Raw genomic sequence first — 20,373 nt, forward strand, 5'->3', positions numbered from 1 at the left:
TTAGAGAGAGAGAGAGAGAAATTGTGTGTTATCTATATATCGGTTAGTCTTGATGAAAGAAAGGTATCGGTACCGAAATTAGACATTTTTGGTCGTTTATGTCTGGTACGTGGTATCTAATTTACATTTCTGAGGTTGGGTATTTCCCATGGTTGGACTCATGCAGCCTATATGGCAATTAACGAATCTTGATTAAAAAAAAAAAAAGTGATCGGTATTGAACACCTCCGATACAGTGCACCTAATTTACTTTTGAGGGACGATATATTTTTAAGTTAATGTGAAGAGTCAACCTATGTATCAATCAAATCGTGTACCGCAAGGTCCAACTTTGGTGCCGATCATTTATTTCATCGGCATGAGTTAATTGATATACAAATTCAATGTGTGCTGTCTCTGTGTATAAATCTTTATTTCCAGAAAGTAAATTATGCACCTTGTGTCGGACGTGGGTGACCGAAAGTGTCTAATGCCGGTATCGTTTTCTTTTATCAACACGAATTAAATGATACATAAGTTACACGTGAGCAAATGCTAGATTAATCTAACACACGGAAATTATATTAACCCCGAAAGGCTATTGCAGGCCGCAATATGCAGAGTGTTATTCTATTTAGTAGTTCACTTGCTTCGGATAGTACTTTGTAATATATTGTACACATGTTATAGAAAAGAGAATCATGTTTTGTTTGTTCGAATCACGGGAAAACGGATAAAACGTTCGAAATTAAATGTTGGATATAGCTATGAAGTCCATCGAATTTGGATTTTATGTTTTAACTTGATTAAAATGCATTCTTAAGATTGGGGTGAGTAGACATATTTTATGCAAAAAAATGAGTGTCTCACGAGACCGTCATGTTAGAAAGAGAAAACTTGGAATTGAATTTTCTAAATAAAAACAAGGAAAAACACGCTCAAGTGTCCTTGAAAATTTCTGTTTTAAGAGAGGGATGAAGGAAGTTACCATACAAATAAAATTGAAATGTGAGAATGTTCGACGGTCAACTCCTTCTGGGCCACTGCATCGAATTTGATATTTTTATCACATGGTCAGCATCTGGCTGGAAAGGGTTTCAAGGATGGGGTGGCAAGTTATAAGATGTAAAAATAATCGGAAACGACAGATATTAGTATGTAATCAATATTTTCTTGAATCACAGAGATCAATAGTAGCATACCCGATGCAGTTTAAGTCTACCTTCATCCCCTATCAACATGGTATGAGGAGTGGGTGTGGGAATAGGAATGGATGAAATGAAGAATAATCGAAAACGACCTATATTAGTCTTAAATCAATAGTTTGCAGGGTTGATAAGATGGCAGTGACAATCTCTGTGTCGTTTAAATTCACATTTATCCCCCATTCACATGTGGGGTGGAATGGATGAGATTCGAAAATAATCAGAAATGACCGATATTAGTGCCTAATCCGCCGTCTTCGGGATCGCTAAAAGGAATAGTGACACCCCCTTTGCCATTGAAGTACAAGTTCAGCCCTTATGGGATATGAGAGGACGTGGTGGGTGGTGTAGAAAGGAATTATATTACAGGTTTGTATCATTGTAATGCATATCCTAAGGGGGAAACGAGTTCAAATACTTTCAACAACCCCATATTCTGTACAAAGAATGAACATTTAAATGGTAAAACGTATTCATTTCTTTTAGATCATACTCCATATTGTTTACACTGAACTCTATATAACAAGCACTACGCTAGTAACACACCTCCATAACAATTGCAATAACTTTGCTCTTCAAATACCTTTTTTTTTTAATTTTGGGTACCACGTTTTATTTCAAATAACATACCATCATAGCTTCTGCCACCACAATGAAGTTACAAAATGGCGCCCAAACAGTAGATGAAGCATACATTCGGTGAATTATTTTCTGCGTCAATTGACCAACAGGCGTCACCGTAAAGAATAATACCAATGGACCCAGTGCAGATTGTGTTTTCAATTGCATATATCCCGGACCTATCTGCAAAACAAAATAACATGTGTAAATGCCATTTTCAAAATAAAGGTATTTAAATACAATGTACTAAACATACATTCGCAATAACATTTTACCACAAATGCTATTTTCAACTATTAAATTAGCAGCATTTGCTTATTTAATATTCCAATAGAAATAAAACCTCAGTATTTTATGTTTTAACTTAGTCGTAAATAAATTCAAAATTAAAAAAAAAACACGGAGGATTATGCATTTCCTCAATCCAGGTACTGTATTTTGAAACTTCACGACGTAGAACTAACATTATCAAGAAATAGCAATGAACAAATTTTAACCATATGAGTTGTATAATGTCTTTGCTCTGTAATTCTGCGGGTAAAACAAAACACGTATGATTTAAAAAATGTGTATTTTTTAAGTTTACAATCATCATTTTGATATACTGAAAGTTTTAGATAAAAACAGCCAGTCATTATGAATCACACACTGTTGAAAAGAAAAAGATGAAACAAAAAATGGAATAGGGGAAGAATATTAGTTGGCCCATTGAATGGAATACTATGCTGGTTCCACAGCATCATCTATTGTGAGGCCCCGAAGGACCCCCGAAAGTTTTAAATAGAAACGAATATATGTTTTTTACATTGAAAGATAATAATAGGAAAAATGAACTTTTGTTGGAAAAGGTTTTTCATGTGAGACACTACTTATGAAATGCACATCATTCAATTGAGTTATTGTGCATTCACAAAAAAAATCAATATCGATGAATTATTACGGTTGGAGATTTTTTTAAAAAGGGGGGGGGAGAGGATAGGGAAATGACAGAAAATGCATCGCATATAACACTTTGCTCGCCTTAAAAGACCCCTATTATGAAACCCTAATTCGATGCATCGTCGAAATAATCATGAAAAAGCAAACAACTTTAATGGTAAAATATTTTTCGTATGATGAACCGTTGGCGAAATGGCCACCAATTAACTGTAAGTTATACTATATGATTTTTGCAAGAATTCATAATTTAATGGTCGTTATTCTATAAACGTTACCTCACATGAAAAATATTTTCTCATCAAAGTTATTTTGTTTTCAATAACACTTTCAATGATATTATATATTAAAGTACGCATAGTTATCAAAATAAAATAAAGGGCCACTTGAAGTTGGAAACGTTTATATTATTAGATTGACAACAGTCAGGTGGGGACCGTAATCTTGGGCTACTGATTGTGATGCGTTTGAGCAAGCTCCGTAATACGTGAGGAACAGTAGAACGCCAGGGTGTAGTGAATTGAGCAGCCGGTGATAATGTAAAATGGGTGATCTCTGAATTCCAAAGGGTGAAAATTATTGGGGCTCAGTTATGTGGGTGAGCATGACAAAAGTAACAAATATATTCAGTGTGTCGCGAGGGACACGGTCCTAAATGATGAGCTTGGAAAACTTACAGCAAAACTATATCGACAAAGAGGAAGAATGGTCGGAAGGAAACCCTAAGTCCAGTTCCCGCCGAACATAAAAGCCGAATGTCACTCAGAATGATCGTGCAACTGCGATTGCAAGAGAAATTTAAACTCAAACAGACCTCCCAAAGTCTGTATTGACAATCATAGTCCGCCTACGAGTTACAAGATAGGACACATGGGATCAGGTTACATGGGCTAAATTTGTGATAAGGAACCATCACTCTTTAGCACGACGCCAATGCTGACGCGAATATGTTGAAACGCGTAATACGGTCTAATAAGTCATCATCCTTCTATTTCAAATCACGATCCATGTTTATGTGTGATTTATAGAAATGCATGTCACAGTGTTTCCGTCAAACCGTAAAAACATAGCGGCGAATTTGGAATTCTTTGAGCCGCATTATTTCTATTTGTTTACTTGGTCTTGTGCTGAGTTTGTAATCGCTTTACGGATTTGTTCCTGACGTTCCACCAACGTGTACTTTCAAGATATCTGAACTTACCTACTTAAAACATTGAAGAACATTTCAAAAAAGAGATTACAAAACTTTTCTCAGATCGGTCTCAGGTCTCGAGAATGAGATGAGCATAAAGCACCGAGAGATTCGAATGTCTCGTCTCGAAATCCCCATGGACACCCAGATATCGCTTAGACCATGATACACAAAAATACTATTCACACATGAAACGAAAACACACTGAATAAAATAATACTATGCTTATTTATTAAAATATATAGAAGAAAAATAATCACAACACTAAACAATGATATGGAAGTAGACATTTAACTATTTCCGTGAACATAAAATTACACTTCACATTTCACGATATGATAGCCCTTTAAAATTATATCATATATATATGTAAATGAAATATTATATTTTGGGGATCACCACAAGCACTTAAGTACTTTTATTACACCACTAAAGAATGCACATTGGGGTTAGCACTGTGGGGTAACACTGAAAATAATCCCACGACATAAGTTCATTGCAGCTACGCTGAGAATTCATCGAAAATACAAAGTGGAGTATTCATGGAATGAACGTCTGCCAGCACGGTATATAAATAGAAAAGTTGCTAGAAACCGTTAACTGATTCGAACTGGATCAGTGAACACGGGACTTTACTAAATGCGGCTAGCCGCTGAGTAAGTCCTTGTGCGGCTACTTGACATATGCTCCTTTGCTTAATTCTATAGCAAATTAAACAAACATGTTGGCTGTATCGACACACGGAGAAAACTCGTAGAGTTGAGGTGCTCTATGTATGAGCCGGATTGACCAACTGGTCAATGTTGGCAGTTCATTTTAAAATGTAATCAGTTTAAATAACCTATATGGATATGCAAACTAAATGTTGAAAGAATTTGCGTTAATTCACAGTTCATTGGTCACAATGTAGTAGAAGATAACGACGATTGTTCGATCATGAGAGCTTCAAGATAAAGACTGGCTTAACAATATTGCTCGGCAACTGTCTGGTTAGATTGCCCCTGTCATTCTAGTATTAGCAGAAGTAATTGAAGAAAACACTTAATTTAGTTTCAAGCTATCATATAACGTAATCTTTGCATATTAATGAGTAAGGGAGAAACACTGAAGTATCCAAGAAATAAAAATACGATTTTAATACATATAGTTCAGAAAATGGATAGCGTTTTTGTCGCTCACTGAAATCTTCTCACTGTGAAAGAATGTTTCACATATATGTATTGGTGAACGATGAAAGACTCCATTGTTCTGATTCGTGGGAGAGAAATCGAGTAATTAGCAGTTCCCATCGAAGAAAAGAAATGACTTGCGTTGCAAAAATAAAGTATAAATCGAAGAATGGTCTCTGTCTTTCGAAACTATACAAAGCGTCCACAAAAATTACTTATATAACCTAGTAACGGTTATAAGTTTTATCAATCATATCAGTGACCATGATTATTACACCGTTTAGGAACAATCTGCATGAGCTTGTCGAGATATTCTCACCAGTAACGGCGCGATATTCCAGGATAATAATATGCCCATTGTAACAAGTGAACCTTTTTCTGCGTGGTTTCAGTAACATCGGGTTGCAGTTGAACAGCTCCCGGGTACGCCCAATACTCGGACTTACACGTAATTGAATATTTATGTTTTTGGAGAGTTCAATCAGGCATTTATTGCCACCTTCATCTTCTCTTACGGAATTGAGTGATGAACCGCACGCGAAATGACGTAATATTTCACTTGCTATCTCTTATGACCTCTATGACTCCATTCTGCGTCGCTTCGGTACTGTTCTGAAGGCGGAACATATTCCAACCTCTTATTATTAATACCATAATTTGCACTCTCTAAATGTGTCTTTGAGAGACGTGTATGTTCCTTACTATTAACATACATATTTTCGAATGGGCGTCGGGCCTCCATGAAAGGAGGGTTCTGTGTGGCGTGCAGACTACTCTATTTGATGAGTCGTCCGACATTTCCAATGTCGTTTTTTTGTTTCATTTTTTTATCTCCAATCATCTGTGATTTATAACTAACTGACCTTTCATCCAATTGTACAATTAAATGGTGGCCATTTTGTAAGGGGTATGCCAATGTGAAAAGCTTTTTCTTTTTCTACAAATGAGTTAGTAGAAATTCTTGGTATTTTCGTGGGTTATTTTATGTGATCGCATGGTTTGGAACCGTAGTGTATAGAGCTCGGCATACGAACGAGCATCGACTTAATCCCTTGCCACGTCTTGGACCTCAGACATGTTATATTTCAAGGTCGGTCAAATAATATAAAACTATTGTTTTGGCATAAAAATAATTGATTCCAAAAATTGCTTTACTCCTCCACTCGATCTGTTCACGAAATTAAACCTGGCGTCGTCAATGCTATGGATATAGTTTTTGTTGAGCAGTTGTATTGACTATTGATGGTTGAAGTCGTGATACTGGTATTACTGAAAAAGTCACTTCGTCCTACATTGAGGCCTCTAGTAGTGAAGACGAAAATAAAGCCATGAGAAGTTGAGTCATTGCACTATGCAATTGCAAATGTAGTAATGGTAAGTGAGTCTATGAAAATGTTTATCTGGCCATTGAAAACATTTGTAGACTTAGTTCCACGAACTGAAGAGGCAGCCCAATATTTAGAGTGACAATATCGGTTAAACGATTTGAAATTTCTGCCAAGCGTTTAACAGGGGATCCAATCCACATGAGCTAACGCAAGAAATCGAATCAAGGTCTCCGGCGCCGAAGACACGAACATTAAGCATATAGCAACAAGTTATAAAAAACTGGAACCACGCTGCTTAATTGTCAGGTTCTTAACCGCAGTGAATCGTGTGCGTGGGATTTCACACAGATCTCCCGTTTCCTCCGACTTTCTTCATTCCATTTCCTTCACTTCTCATCATCACCGTCTCCTGGAGCCCACCCGGCATAATCATGAGATGTAAATCTCAAAGATTGCATTTAATTTCATTAACCAGAGTGAAAGATTGTGATATTATCTCTTAGGAGCACAATGCAAAATACACGGAAGGAGTTTGTCGTAAGCGACTGGTGTGAAAAGGAATTGCAACAAAGCGCATCACTTCATGTTTCAAAATGCATCGCCTCAAGTTAAAATTATTTTCGTTGGATTTAGACAGGCGTACTATATCTATTAAATTAAAAAAGTGAATGTTGTCTTACCTGTTTTGCAATCACATTAAGCTCCATTACTGTTATTCTGTTAAATATCTTTAATTGATGTCTAAGTGTCAACGATGCACAGTGCTGGTTAGGGAATGGATCTGGTTTCCAATCACTTTTATATATGTGTCGAGCAAAACGCCGTAGGAACTGATACGCAAAGGGAAGATTGTTACTACTAATAACGGGACCATGAACAAAGCTCAGATGTGCTTCGTCACAGCCGTTTTCCTCGATATCCTGTAAAGAAACGAGAAGCTACTTCATATGTTCCGTGAAGAAGAAAAGGTTCATTCTAGAATACTCACGTGATTTCAATTGATTATTGTAACCTGAATGGCTATTACGTTTGCTACAGTAAGGTTAGGCGCAAATTGAGACGACTATAGCGCATGTGAAGCAACACAACACAGCGCATGTGAGGTAACACAACACAGCGCGCTCGATACAGAACGGTGCAATTTGGGAACTTGACAACTGGTAGCACTACTCGCGCCTGTTCTCACGTTAATCGCGAGATTCTGTAACTGAGAAACAATTTTCCGTGCTCTACGTGACTACATTTTGTTTTAAGTGTAGTTTTTTCTCTTTTTGTCTCTGACTTTTAGTGTTATTCGGAGTACGGCTAAAGAAAAATTATAGTTCAGCAAATTGGTTTGAATTCATGCAGATGTAATTAGTGAAATCAACATGAACCATTTTACAAAGTACATTCGCGAAGTGTCCCCTCGGGATTCGTGTAAAATTGATTCAAATGCAAAGTTCTCCGCGGTCAATGTGCATCGTACTAGTTATAGTGACTCATGCCGGTGATTTGCATATTTATGAGCCTTCATATATTCATATATCCGGAATTCAATCATACACTACTTTAACGCTCGGACACTAAATTGCTTTTAGTTTCTTTAGATGTACACTCATGTCCAAAATTATTGTCGCATGTCTATAAATATGTTGTTCTAGGAATATAATTTGATAACGAATTCGCCGGGTATTTCTTATAATGTTAGTATGTGTATTATCGGCAAGACATCTATGTGGCAAATTTCGTGTCAAAAGAGCAGTAGGCCCTAAATAAGAACCATAAAACGAAAATAAAACCTCCTTCTAGGTTTAGCAACATTTTGTTTTACTCATTATAATTTTCGCATTTATAATCCTTTCCCTATGAAATTTACCACAGATATAGATTTCCCGATTATACACATAGTATCAGTACTAAACGTGCCCCGCAACATTATTATCAAATTACATTCTTAGAAGAAGACAGTTATGCGACATGGACATCATTTTGGACATGAGTGTACATGGACATGAATGTGAGCATATGAAAAACAAATTGGATCAAGTACTGCTTCTCTGACACACATTACCCACTCCGGCCGCCATCTTGGAACCGCCACAATAGATTCAACTTTCATCTTTTCAAATGGGAATAGGTGCAAGTGATACAATTTTCTCGAAAATGCATTCGTATAGTGAGTTTTACCGTACTTCGTACCGTTTGCAAGGTATTGAATGTTACGTGTCAGGCACTTCACGAAGATTGAACCAAATATAAAGTTGTGTATGGCCTCGTGTGTTTATGTAATCTTTTACGTGATTTATCGTTTACGAAACATTCTCTGAACGTACACTCATGTCCAAAATGATTGTCGCATATCTATAACTGTCTTCTTGTAAGAATATAATTTGATAATGGTTTTGCAGAGTATTTTTAATACTGATACTATGTGTATAATCGGGAAATGTATATTTGTTGTAAATTTCATGGGAAAAGAATTATAATTACGAAAATTAGAATGAGTAAAACAAAATGTTGCTAAATGGGCAAGAAAGTTTTATTTTCATTTTATTGCTCTTATTTACTGCTCTTTTGGCATGAAATTCTCCACATACATGTCTTTGATGATTACACATACTAATATTATAAGTAATACCGGGCGAATTCGTTGTCAAATTATATTCCTACAACAACATATTTATAGACATGCGACAATAATTTTGGACATGAGTGTACATACAGTACATACAGGCACACAGACGTCAATATGGAAATGGTGAGTCTTCACCCAAATCTCGTCGTATCTGGATTTACATTAGGCATTTTGACCGTTATACAATACTTCCTTGTTATAGTGTAACATGGAAGTAATAAGAATCACTTACAGAAATGTAATAAGATTATGACACAAACGTTATAAAGAGTTTGTTTATACGTAAGTATTTTTCCAGTTAGGAGTTGTTTTGATTTGTCAACATCAAAAACGTAAGTGTAACTGATATTACTCTGCAATGTCTATTCGAGAAGTACCTTGAGGGATTTAACATGAAACAGCACGTGCTACTGTAAAATTCACTATACCAGCGAATTTCCGAGAAAATTGTACATGAATTTGATATATCACTTGCACATTTTCCCATTTGAAAAACCGAAAGTTGAATCCAATATGGCAGATCCAAGATGCCGGCCGGGGCGGATAATATATGTGTCGGAAAAGCAGTACTTGATCCAATTTGTTTTGCAAATATTCACATTCATGTCAAGTTGCATCTAAAGAAACTAAAAGCCATTTTGTGTCCGAGCGCTATAGTAGTGTATGATTGAATTCCGGATATATGGTGGCCCATAAATATTCAAATTACCAGTATGGGCTGCTAAAATTAGTACAATACACATTGAGCCGCAGACAACTTTGAATTTGAATCAATCTTACACGAATCCTGAGGGAACACTTCGCGAATATACCTTGATAGATGTAATAAATTACCCCAAGTTTTTTCTTCCCCACACAATTACTTATTTGGTGATTGAAATTTCTTATTCATCATGGAATAAAGCAAAACTGTTATCAATACCAATACCTAATTCTTATTCGGGACCCAATTTTGTTAATAATAGCAATTGTTTTCTGTTGAGCTCGACATTTTTGGATGCAGCGGTGTGTTTGTTGCTCCTGCTCGTAATACCGCTTATGTGATGTAGACTTACATGCACTATATGCGCCACAATTCGCGTCTAGCCTAAAATAACAGACATACTGGTGTGCGTTTTGTAAACGATATAATGCATGCAAGCGTATAACTGGATATAAGAAGTGGAAAAATAGTTTATTATTATTATTATTATTATTATTATTATTATTATTATTATTATTATTATTATTATTATTATTATTTTAGCAAGACTAAAATCTCTTTGCTGCTCTCTATCTAAAGAAAGACAGTTTATTACTTTACAGATTATTCCACTTTGACCTTCTTAGCATCAAAAACTGCCTGCCTTTTTTCACAATTGGAAACAAACGTACCCGAGAGCGAACAGTATACTTTATACTTTAACGGGAATTAGTTTAAAGGACATGGGCAGTGAAAGAAGACTGTGGAAGGAAAGTTTGTGTTACATCCATGACTTAATATTCATAATAATTCAGTAGAATGGGATTAAATTTTGCGGTTTGCCCGTCCACATCAGAAATTTTATGAAATACAGAAGTTCTTACATTTATTGCAAGATATAACAATTACTTCTAGAATAACATATTAAAATATAGATGTGTCAATAAACCTCTATTCAACACGAATGATGCCATAAACCAAAGTTTTGCTCCATAAAAATACTATTATGTACTAGAGTCCAATTTCCAACCGAATTTGATGGGACAGATGGTTTCTCTATTGAAAGAAAATTCGGATAATCCGGATTAAAGGCGTTTCGATATATACTATTTGTATACAAGTTTAATTGACAGAAGTCTCTTGGTCCTTATACTACAGTATAGTACGTGTACAAGAAATAGGCGGGGATGAGAGAGTGGGTGAGTAGCCAATGCAACGTAACAATGGATTTACTCTGATAAATATGCACTACATACAAAACAAATACTGTACTCATTCGTAGTGCTTTTAAATGAGTCATTTACGTCTTAAGGTTTTTTTAGCGTTTCGGTTAACCTGTATATTAGGTTAATCGGGTTTAAAAGAGTATATTGTGTATTTGATTTTTCGATTAAAAATGAAAATTACACATTATTTGGGATTAGTGTTAACAAAAATCTTTGTATTAGGTTAGTTTTACTAGTAATGGAACATTTTTTTTTTTTTTTTTTTGTCGAACGCATGAAAAATGTAAATTGAGAAATTTCAATATTGTGAATATTTAAAAAAGAAGCATTCGAAAATAAAACTGTTGTAATTATTCGTGAAAATTAATAGTGTGCACTCGTTTCCTGTATATGCCTTTTAGTAGTTTATTCCTGGTTGTGCATTAATTACCGGTTTTTTTACAGTTGTATACAATTTATCATCATGAGGCGCTCCTGCTGCAACAAATAGGGCTCTTGAATGAAACAGTTCTTAATATGTTTTACAATCTGGTGAAATTTCCTTAATTTTAACCAAATTACTTTTTAAAAGAAAGAGCAGTAGACAAATTTCACTAGTACTCATGTACTAAGACATATAATTATTATTTAATATTCAAATACAAACTTTAATATAAACTTTAAGTACAAAATTTGTATTTAAACAAATACCTGTTTTCTAGTGCCACACATTACCTACATTTATGAAAATGGTAGTGACTATATTTGTAACTTAACAACTTTTGAACCACCAGACTGACCTCGATAAAAATTTTCATCACAGATGAATTTTGGGCCTGGGATGGACTTTAACATTTCACTATGAAGGTGCAACTTGGAGAAAGGAAGTGCGGATATATAACTAACTAACCAACTAACTCTATGGATTATGAAACCTGGAGGTTCAACGCCGCGTTCACAAAATCTCACCACTGATTTCTATCCTTAGCTAACTGCATCCAGTTTCTACTTTGTATTCCTATCTCTGCGAGATCCATCTTAATATTGACCTTCCATCTGCGCCTAGGTCTTTCTAATGGTCGTTTTCCGATTGGTCTTCCATTCAAGAATTTGAAAGCGTTTCTACTTTCTTCCATTCTAGCTACGCGACCTGCCCACCTAAGCCTCCTAGACTTGACGACCCTAACAATGTTGGGTAAACCGTATAAATTATGTAGTTCCTCGTTATGAAGTTTCCGTCATTCCAAATTCCCGTTCTTCTTCGGTCCGAATATTCGTCTGAGGATTTTGTTCTGAAATACTTTCAGTCTATGTTCTTCCCTCAGTTTAAGCGACCATGTCTCACATCCATATAGAACAACAGGCATGATTATCAGTTTATATATTTTAAGATTCAAATTCCTCGACAGAATTCGCGACGACAAGAGATTTTTAACCGAATAGTAACATGAATTCCCTGCTTTTAGTCGACATTTAATTTCTTCGTGAATATTACGTTTCTCTGTTACTATTGATCCTAGATATTTGAAACTATCCACTTTATCAAAAGTATTATTTAATATTTTAACGCATCTATAATTTGCTCTATTACGGTCCCGACGCATTTCCATGTATTTAGTTTTCTCTGCATTTACTTCTAAGACCATGTCCCTGCAAGCGTTTAATAAGATCTCTGCATTTTTTCTATTGTTCTCCTACCATCCGCTATTAAATTTACATCATCAGCATATGCCATAACCTGGTGAATACCGTTCAACTCTAGGCCCTAGTTGCTATCTTTGATTTTCCTTATAGCGTATTCCAGAACAAAGTTAAATAATAATGGCGACCACGCATCTCCTTGTTTCAGGCCATTTACGACGTAAAATCTCGCGGACAAAAATTTTCCTACCCGGACTTTACTTTGGGATTCATTTAAACATATCTTAATTTATCTAATTAGCTTTCTCGGTATTCCAAGTTCTGTAAGAACGTTGTATAATGTTTCTCTCGTAACTGAATCGTATGCCTTTCTAAAATCAATAAATAGTTGATGTACCGGACTATTGTATTCCCACTTTTTTTCCAGTATTTGGCGAATGGTAAATATTTCGTCGATAGTAGATCGATTTCTTCTAAATCCGCACTGATAATCTCCAATAATTTCAGTGTGGGTATATATATATATATATATATATATATATATATATATATATATATATATATATATATATATTGAAAATTACCGATCTTAGTTTTCGCGGTTGCTGAGATAAACAGTGACATTTCCGATGAAGCTTAAATTCAAATTCAGACCCACAACTTAGGGGAGGGGGAAGGGGAGATAAATAAAAATGATTGAAAATAGCCTATGTCAGTGTCGAATCCATAGTTTTCGGGGTCGCTGAGGTAAACAGTGACACTGTCGATGCCGTTTAAATCCAAATTTATCCCCGCAAACTGAGGGAGACATATATAAATGGTACAAAATGATCAATATTAATGTGAATCCATAGTTTTAAGGGCAGCTGAAATGAACAGTGACATTTCCGATACAGTTTAAATCCAAATTCAACGCTCAAACTTTAGGGATGTAGAAGGGAGTGATATATAAAACATGATCGAAAATGACCGATATTAGTGTCGAATCCAAAGTTTTGGGGGTCGCTGAAATGAACAGTGATACTTTTAATGCCGTTTGAATCCAAATAAGGCGCCGTGACCTGGGCGGGGAGAGGGAAGATATACAAATCATCGAAAATGACAAATATTAGTGTCAAACCCATTTTTGGGATTGCTGTGATGAACAGTAACACCTCGGATGCCGTTTAAATCCAAGTCCATGCCCGCAACTTGAGTAGGAAGAGATATATAAAAATGACTTAAAACGGGAGCGTCATTTCAGCTTTTGCTTGGGAAGAGAGGTGAGAAGATCCCTTTATATAAGTAAAATTTCGCACTTTTCACTGATTTACTACTATTCTATTGATAAATCTCAAACTCAGGTTGGGGCAATTGCCCCTCCCTGCCCCCTCTAAATGACACCCCTGACTGAAAATGTCCGATATTAGTGTCAAATTCATAGTTTTCAGGTTCGCTAAGATGAGCAGTTACATTTCCGATGCTGTTTAAATCCAAATTCATCTACACAACTTGGGGCCGGGGAGATACATATAAATATGATCGAAAAGGACCGATATTAGTGTCGAATACATAGTTTTTGGGGTCGCTGAAATTAATAATAACACTTCCGATGCCGTTTAAATCAAAATTCATCCTCGTAACTTGGGAGCGGGGAAGAGGGGGAAACATACATATAAAAATTATTTAAAAAATGTCCGATGTTAGTGTCGAATCCATGGTTTTTGGGGTCCTAAGATGAACATTAACATTTCCGATGCTGTTTAAATTCAAATTCAACGCCGCAACTTGGGAGAGGGAGAAGGGGTGGATATTTAAAAATGATCGAAAATAGCCGATATTAGTGTCGAATCCATATTTTTGGAATGGATTAAAGGAACAGTGACATTTCCAATGCCGTTTAAATCCAAATTCAGCCCCCATTAGATACTCCTAAGGGGGAAAAGCGGTATGTATAAGTAATTGAAAATGACTGATATTAGTGTCGAATTCATATTTTTGGGGATCCCTAAATTCATTGGTGAGAATATTGGTGCCCTTTACACCCAAAATGAAACGTATTCTCCCTTTGCGAAGAACGGGCATTCTGCTAGTCTTTAATAATAACGAACGGAAATTTCACATGTTAAATTATTTTGTCGCTGCTCAAATTTACGCACTTGTTCGGTGTATGTGTGTATACGTATGTAAATAAAATCATCTCTCTTTTTGAGTTGTTTGAAAAATATAATTACAAATAATAAAGAAATTTTTTATCAGAAATCAGAAAACTAAAAAGTAAAATTAAAAGATGTTGCTTTAAGTACTTTTCCTGCTAGCGAAATACGTTGTATGTATGCTGCAGACACGTTACAGGAAATAAGATTAACATCAGACGAAGAAATAGTTTTTAAATTATATTTTCCGGGTTTTTGCCAATATTTCCGTACAAAAGATTTTTGTAATAGATTCAAAATTTCCGGAATTTTTATACAGCACAAGGATATTACGTATTTCCAAATATATATATATATATATATATATATATATATATATATATATATATATATATATATATATATATATATATATATATATATATTGATTTTAACATACTGGTGTTAACTAAAATGATTCTGGCCCTGTTATTTTAACACTACCCTGCCTTAAAAACTTTATAAGATTACTTAAAATAATTTAAAGCGCCTATATTAATTAATCTAACTAGGATTATATTTTAGGATCTTTTGTAGCCATAACTCCATTCTATGAAGGTGCTAAATTTAAAGATGTACAAATATATTTATTGCCACAAAATTTCCCTACTCTAATACAAGAAACATAACTACATACTAAATGATCTTAACAGTAAACTTTTAAATATAATGTAGTTTTCCTTTTATAAACATAATTTAGTAAAATATCCGAAAATTTCAATTTTTCCGTTTTTTTCCAAGCTCGGAAAAAAACGGTAAAAAACTGCTTTTTACCCAAAATTTCCGGTTTGTTTCAGACCTTTGCAACACTATTTAGGATACATAATAAATACATGCATAATTAATAAAATGTAAGAACAACTAGAATTCAATGTCAAATAAACTTAAACTGGATTTTTTATTTGGAAAATTGATCTTTCTATATACAAGAATATTCTAAAATGGTATAACATTTTAAATTAGGTGTTAAAGTATGAAAGAAATAATAATTAAGGTATTGAAATATCTTACTTCAATATGAGTATTAGCAAAGAGTTCAGATCTTCCTCTATATTTCCATTTTCCGCTTTCAACTTCCTCTACTACTGGAGGCCACCAATAAGGATCTTTTCCTTCAGCATGATACCAAACGAAAATAAAACTGTTTCTTTCCAAGCAGTGCCAATGCTTCACCTTTGCAAATTCTGGAACTGGGAAATAAATATTCTGGTAGTAAAAATTACATTATTCTTAATTTGAAATAAATGTAGGCAAGTGATATAACTAAAACCTAGCTTTTTATCCTTTAATCAGAATGCTGTACATTTACGTTTCGTATTTATTTTGTAGTAAATAGGTGTTTAATTTTCAAACAATACTAAGATGTATTTATGCATTTCTTCTGTTCTGTCAATATTGAGATGGCTTTAATGAAACTCAACAATAGTTGTTTTCCTCTTTGTTTCCCTCAGAGTAATTGAAAGTTAATAAAATCTACGCTTTATATATTTGATTGCATTAGCAATAACTGTATTCACAGTTCCAGTAACCTCCATTAACATGGTTACTATCTAACATCGTATGACAAATTCACACATTATAGAAATGTAAGTTTGTGGAACGACAACTACATTGTGTATTCATCACAAGTAATATAATAAACTTCAAATTTTGAAACCATCTAAGATCCTCGAACTTGTAACGGACACACTAAATTTTCTGTATTTATAATTTTTAATTGATACCGAGAAGCCGACTTGTTTCATAATACAGTACTGTAATTTCATTATTTAAATCCTAAATATCACTATAATTACAATTGTAGTTGTAATTATGTGTAAGAGTGTTCATTTTATATAAATCAAATAAACTTTAAATTTACTTCTAATTCTCTAAAAGTCATTTGAATTTTAATTCTTATAATCGAATGCTTCGGTGTTTCATATTTTTGTCAGGGTTATTCCTTTCAAGTTAGCTGTTCCCTTTCATTTGACAATTCATGCATAGCGAATATGGATTAAAATTTCATTGTTTGAAGACGAAAGTTAGAATAATTAGATATCTTACATCTTTCTAACATCACAGATATCCTCATACCATATGACATTTACCATGTTCTGCACTTCCAAATCTTACACTTTAAGAACAACAAATTACTTTACATGCCCAAAAATTGTGTTCACGATACATATATTTACGTATATATATATATATATATATATATATATATATATATATATATATATATATATATATATATATATATATATAGCCATAATTCTGCTTGCTAAGCGTTCCATTCGTGAACCGATCTGCTCAGGCAACCTTTCAGAGTCATATATGTGAAGTGGAAGGCATTCTAATAACAGTTTCCAAATGGAATACATGACACAATCTGTTGTAGTCGGGACAGCGTGGAACGATTCAGTGAATGTACCAAACTGTACGTACTTAAATCATACTGGAAGCGTATAGGAAACTGAGAATGACTCAGTAGGAATGAAATTTTTACAATTATGACAGAATCACTAAAGTATGCACCATCAAACCCCACATTAATCTCATTTTTCGAAGACTATATTGTAGGAACATACATTTTCAGAAAACAACAAAACAGACAGATAAATATGGAAATAAGGTCTTATATTCAGTTTCTCTGTGTGTTTATTTCTACTTCTGTTTTAAATTTCAATAGAAAAACCAATACAGAAGAACTAAAATCAGGCTGCAAACTTTCGCTGAATGTAATTCTTCTTTGTTCAATAGTTTTTTTTTTTTTTTTTTTTTTTTTTTTTTATCCAAAGTCGTAAGATACAAGAAAAGTACCAAGACCAAATTTGTTGAAAAGCAAACAGATATCGGCTTCTCAGGATTGTACATGCCATTTCAAGGCTAATAGATGGAAGAAATGAGTCACTAATAATAACACTAGAAACACCAAACGGTTTTTCAGACCGCTTCCAGATAAACACATTGCCTGTTCTCAGTTACTTTTATCTATTAGTCGCTCATACTCATTGACTTATATTTATTTGTTGCTATTCAACGTATTTACAACGAGTTTGGAAAATAAAATGGTATGAGGGGAGGGAGTTTCATCATGATATACCTAGAAGCACCAAACAGGGTTTTTGCTTTTTTTAGACCGCATAATGTTAAGTAGTGGGAAAGTGAATGAAACTGCTGTTGGTTATCGCGTTAATTTATGGGTGACGGAAAATAAATTATTATAAAATATTAAGTGCATTTTACATAGTTACTTTATTTCTCTCACCATGTAATTCTTTACATCTTACACGCTGTGGTGAAATATATGCTCAGTGCTTGAGACTACTTATTTCTGTACTATAGGAATATTATCGTGAGTGTTTTGTTATAACTAATGTTCTGTTAAAACGAAGCCCTTCGGATTTCTTTCCACACCTCAGGACCTGGAAGTACAGGAATCTGGATCTGAATATTAGGAGCAATTATTAGCTAAAAACAGCGCAGATTTCAATCAAGATATTTTCTTACATGAAGATGACAGCAGTGAAAGTTCGGAGGATGATATGTCGGATAATATTGTATCTCCTGTTCCTAGAAGCAATGTTGTAGCCGCAAATGGTACAAAATGGACAAAGTTGAGTAACGCTCAGGACACTACAGAACATATCAAAATAAGCATAATATCCTACGCGAAAAGTCTTGTCCTTCGTCATACGCAGTTCGACATAATGATTACATAATGATTACTAGAGCCCGGATTTCCATGCACAATGGGGGGCGCGGTGGCTCAGTTGTAGAGCGTTCACTTCAGGTGCTTGGGGTCCCTGGTTCGATCCCAGCTCGCGCGATATGTGGACTTTGTGGTGGACAAATACCGTGCTAGTGGGTTTTCTCGGAGTTCTCCCGTTTCCTCCCACTTTCTTCATTCCACCATTTCACTCATCTCTCATCATTACCGTCTCCTTTAGCCTAACCGGCATAACCGTGGAACGTAAAGCTTAAAGATTTCATTTAATTTTCCAAGCACAATCAAACCCGAGATATAAAGTACATGCAAATATACACAAACAATATAAAAAATATGCACTAGAATATCCATTAAAAAAATTCACGTTCACACTGAAATATACAGTAAGAGAATAAAAATTTCAATTTCTTATAAAAAAAAAAATATCTGACCTTAATTACTTCTGTTGCATGAGTTACATTGTCTTACTTAGGTTCTCTCCTGTAAACCGTCTGCGTTTATCAGTGAGAAACGTTTTGTAGATGGGAAAGTTCCTTTCTACATGAGCAGAAGTCACTGGTGCATGTGAAAAACATCAAACATCTTCCTGTCGTAAGTCTCCTCCCAATTCCATGTTTTCACCAATAAGTACATTTGTAATGTCACAGATCGTTTTGTACCCGGGATTTTTGCCTAATACTTGGCAAAGTTTATCTGACGCTATTTTCGCAACACCGTGAGTTTCACTGAGCGAAGTCTGTGATAATTCGTCTAAACAAGGAGAGTGAATACTGCAAAGCATTGTTACGGGATTCCAACTGTCTGATAATTTCCGGTGTTCTCGAGAGGTGATTGTGTTTCCAATTGTAGAGAAACATTTTTGTGACTTAAATAGCGACTGCATCATCTTGATTTAGTGAGTCTACAACTGTCTTCACTTGATTTAAGTTATTTGCATAATACGACACAGCTTATACTCACGAACTCCAACGGTTAAAACTAATTGTAGGCACAAAAACCGGTTTTTCGGTTTTAGAAAAACCGCAACAAGTTTTTGAAAATTTTCAAAAACCCGGTTTCGGTTTTCTTCAAAACCGGTTCAGTTTTTTATCAGATTTGGTTTCGGTTTTCTTCAAAACCGGTTCCGTTTTTTTTTTTTTCAAAATTTGTTCTATTTCTGACCAGAATAGTGTTCCGTTGCTGTCCGGAAACCGAATTCGTTTCCACAGAAATAGTTTTATATGTTTTCCAAAAGGTGCTTAACTGAGATTCGAACGAGACAATTGTGTTTGCATTTGATATGTTATAACTAGACGAATTCCAAAGTTATACGTGCCACCGGGCGGAATATCGTGAGTTACAACATATTTTGTAATGTAAACGCTACAAAAAATTATCTGGCAGAATAGTTTGACCCGAGTCATTTGTTCGGAAACGGTTGGGTAAATGGAAAAACGAGGAAAACTGGTTTCGGTGAAAACCGAGCCGACATTTTGACCGCCGCCATTTTCCACAGGGTTGTTGTAGAAAGTCGAGAATTGCTTCATCTTCTTTCATTTAACATCACCTTACAAACCATGTGCTACTTAATCCCCTTTCTATTTGAAAATTTTTAGTAGAACTCCGTCTGGGACCCTACGGGGGACCCTGGGGCAAAGGTTTTTATCCCAAAAAGTTTGTCCTTGAAAATGATGGGATACGTGTTCACGGAGTTTTCCATTTACCCAGAACCCTCTAGAAGACGCTCCCCACCAACCCTGGCAGTCGGACGATCCCTTAGCCCAGCTGATTATTGATCTGGACCTTCAACCGTAGCCATGTAGCTCACTTAGTGAATTTTCTTGTGTATTACGACTACATCCTTTTAATAGGCTCTCCTACTAACTTACAAGAGGCCCTATCTATCCTGTTCTCACTGACATGGGATATT

General features: G+C 34.9%; 2 protein-coding genes across 2 annotated transcripts in view; one reads left to right on the plus strand and one right to left on the minus strand.

Annotated features, from left to right (window-relative positions):
• LOC145692482 (uncharacterized) overlaps positions 1–20,373 on the plus strand; it is a 617,057-nt gene that overhangs the window by 263,194 nt on the left and 333,490 nt on the right. The window lies entirely within an intron of this gene.
• LOC145691506 (cholesterol 7-desaturase nvd-like) overlaps positions 1–20,373 on the minus strand; it is a 49,175-nt gene that overhangs the window by 3,358 nt on the left and 25,444 nt on the right. Inside the window, exons 4-6 of the mRNA XM_081766915.1 lie at positions 15,761–15,939; positions 7,111–7,350; positions 1,815–1,988 (exon numbers count right to left, since the gene is read on the minus strand). Coding sequence (XP_081623041.1) covers positions 1,815–1,988; positions 7,111–7,350; positions 15,761–15,939 — 593 coding nt within the window. The remainder of the gene's footprint in view (positions 1–1,814; positions 1,989–7,110; positions 7,351–15,760; positions 15,940–20,373) is intronic.

Source organism: Thermobia domestica, chromosome 8 (assembly GCF_964235325.1).
Source record: "Thermobia domestica chromosome 8, izTheDome1.hap1.1, whole genome shotgun sequence".
Classification (NCBI taxonomy): domain Eukaryota; kingdom Metazoa; phylum Arthropoda; class Insecta; order Zygentoma; family Lepismatidae; genus Thermobia; species Thermobia domestica.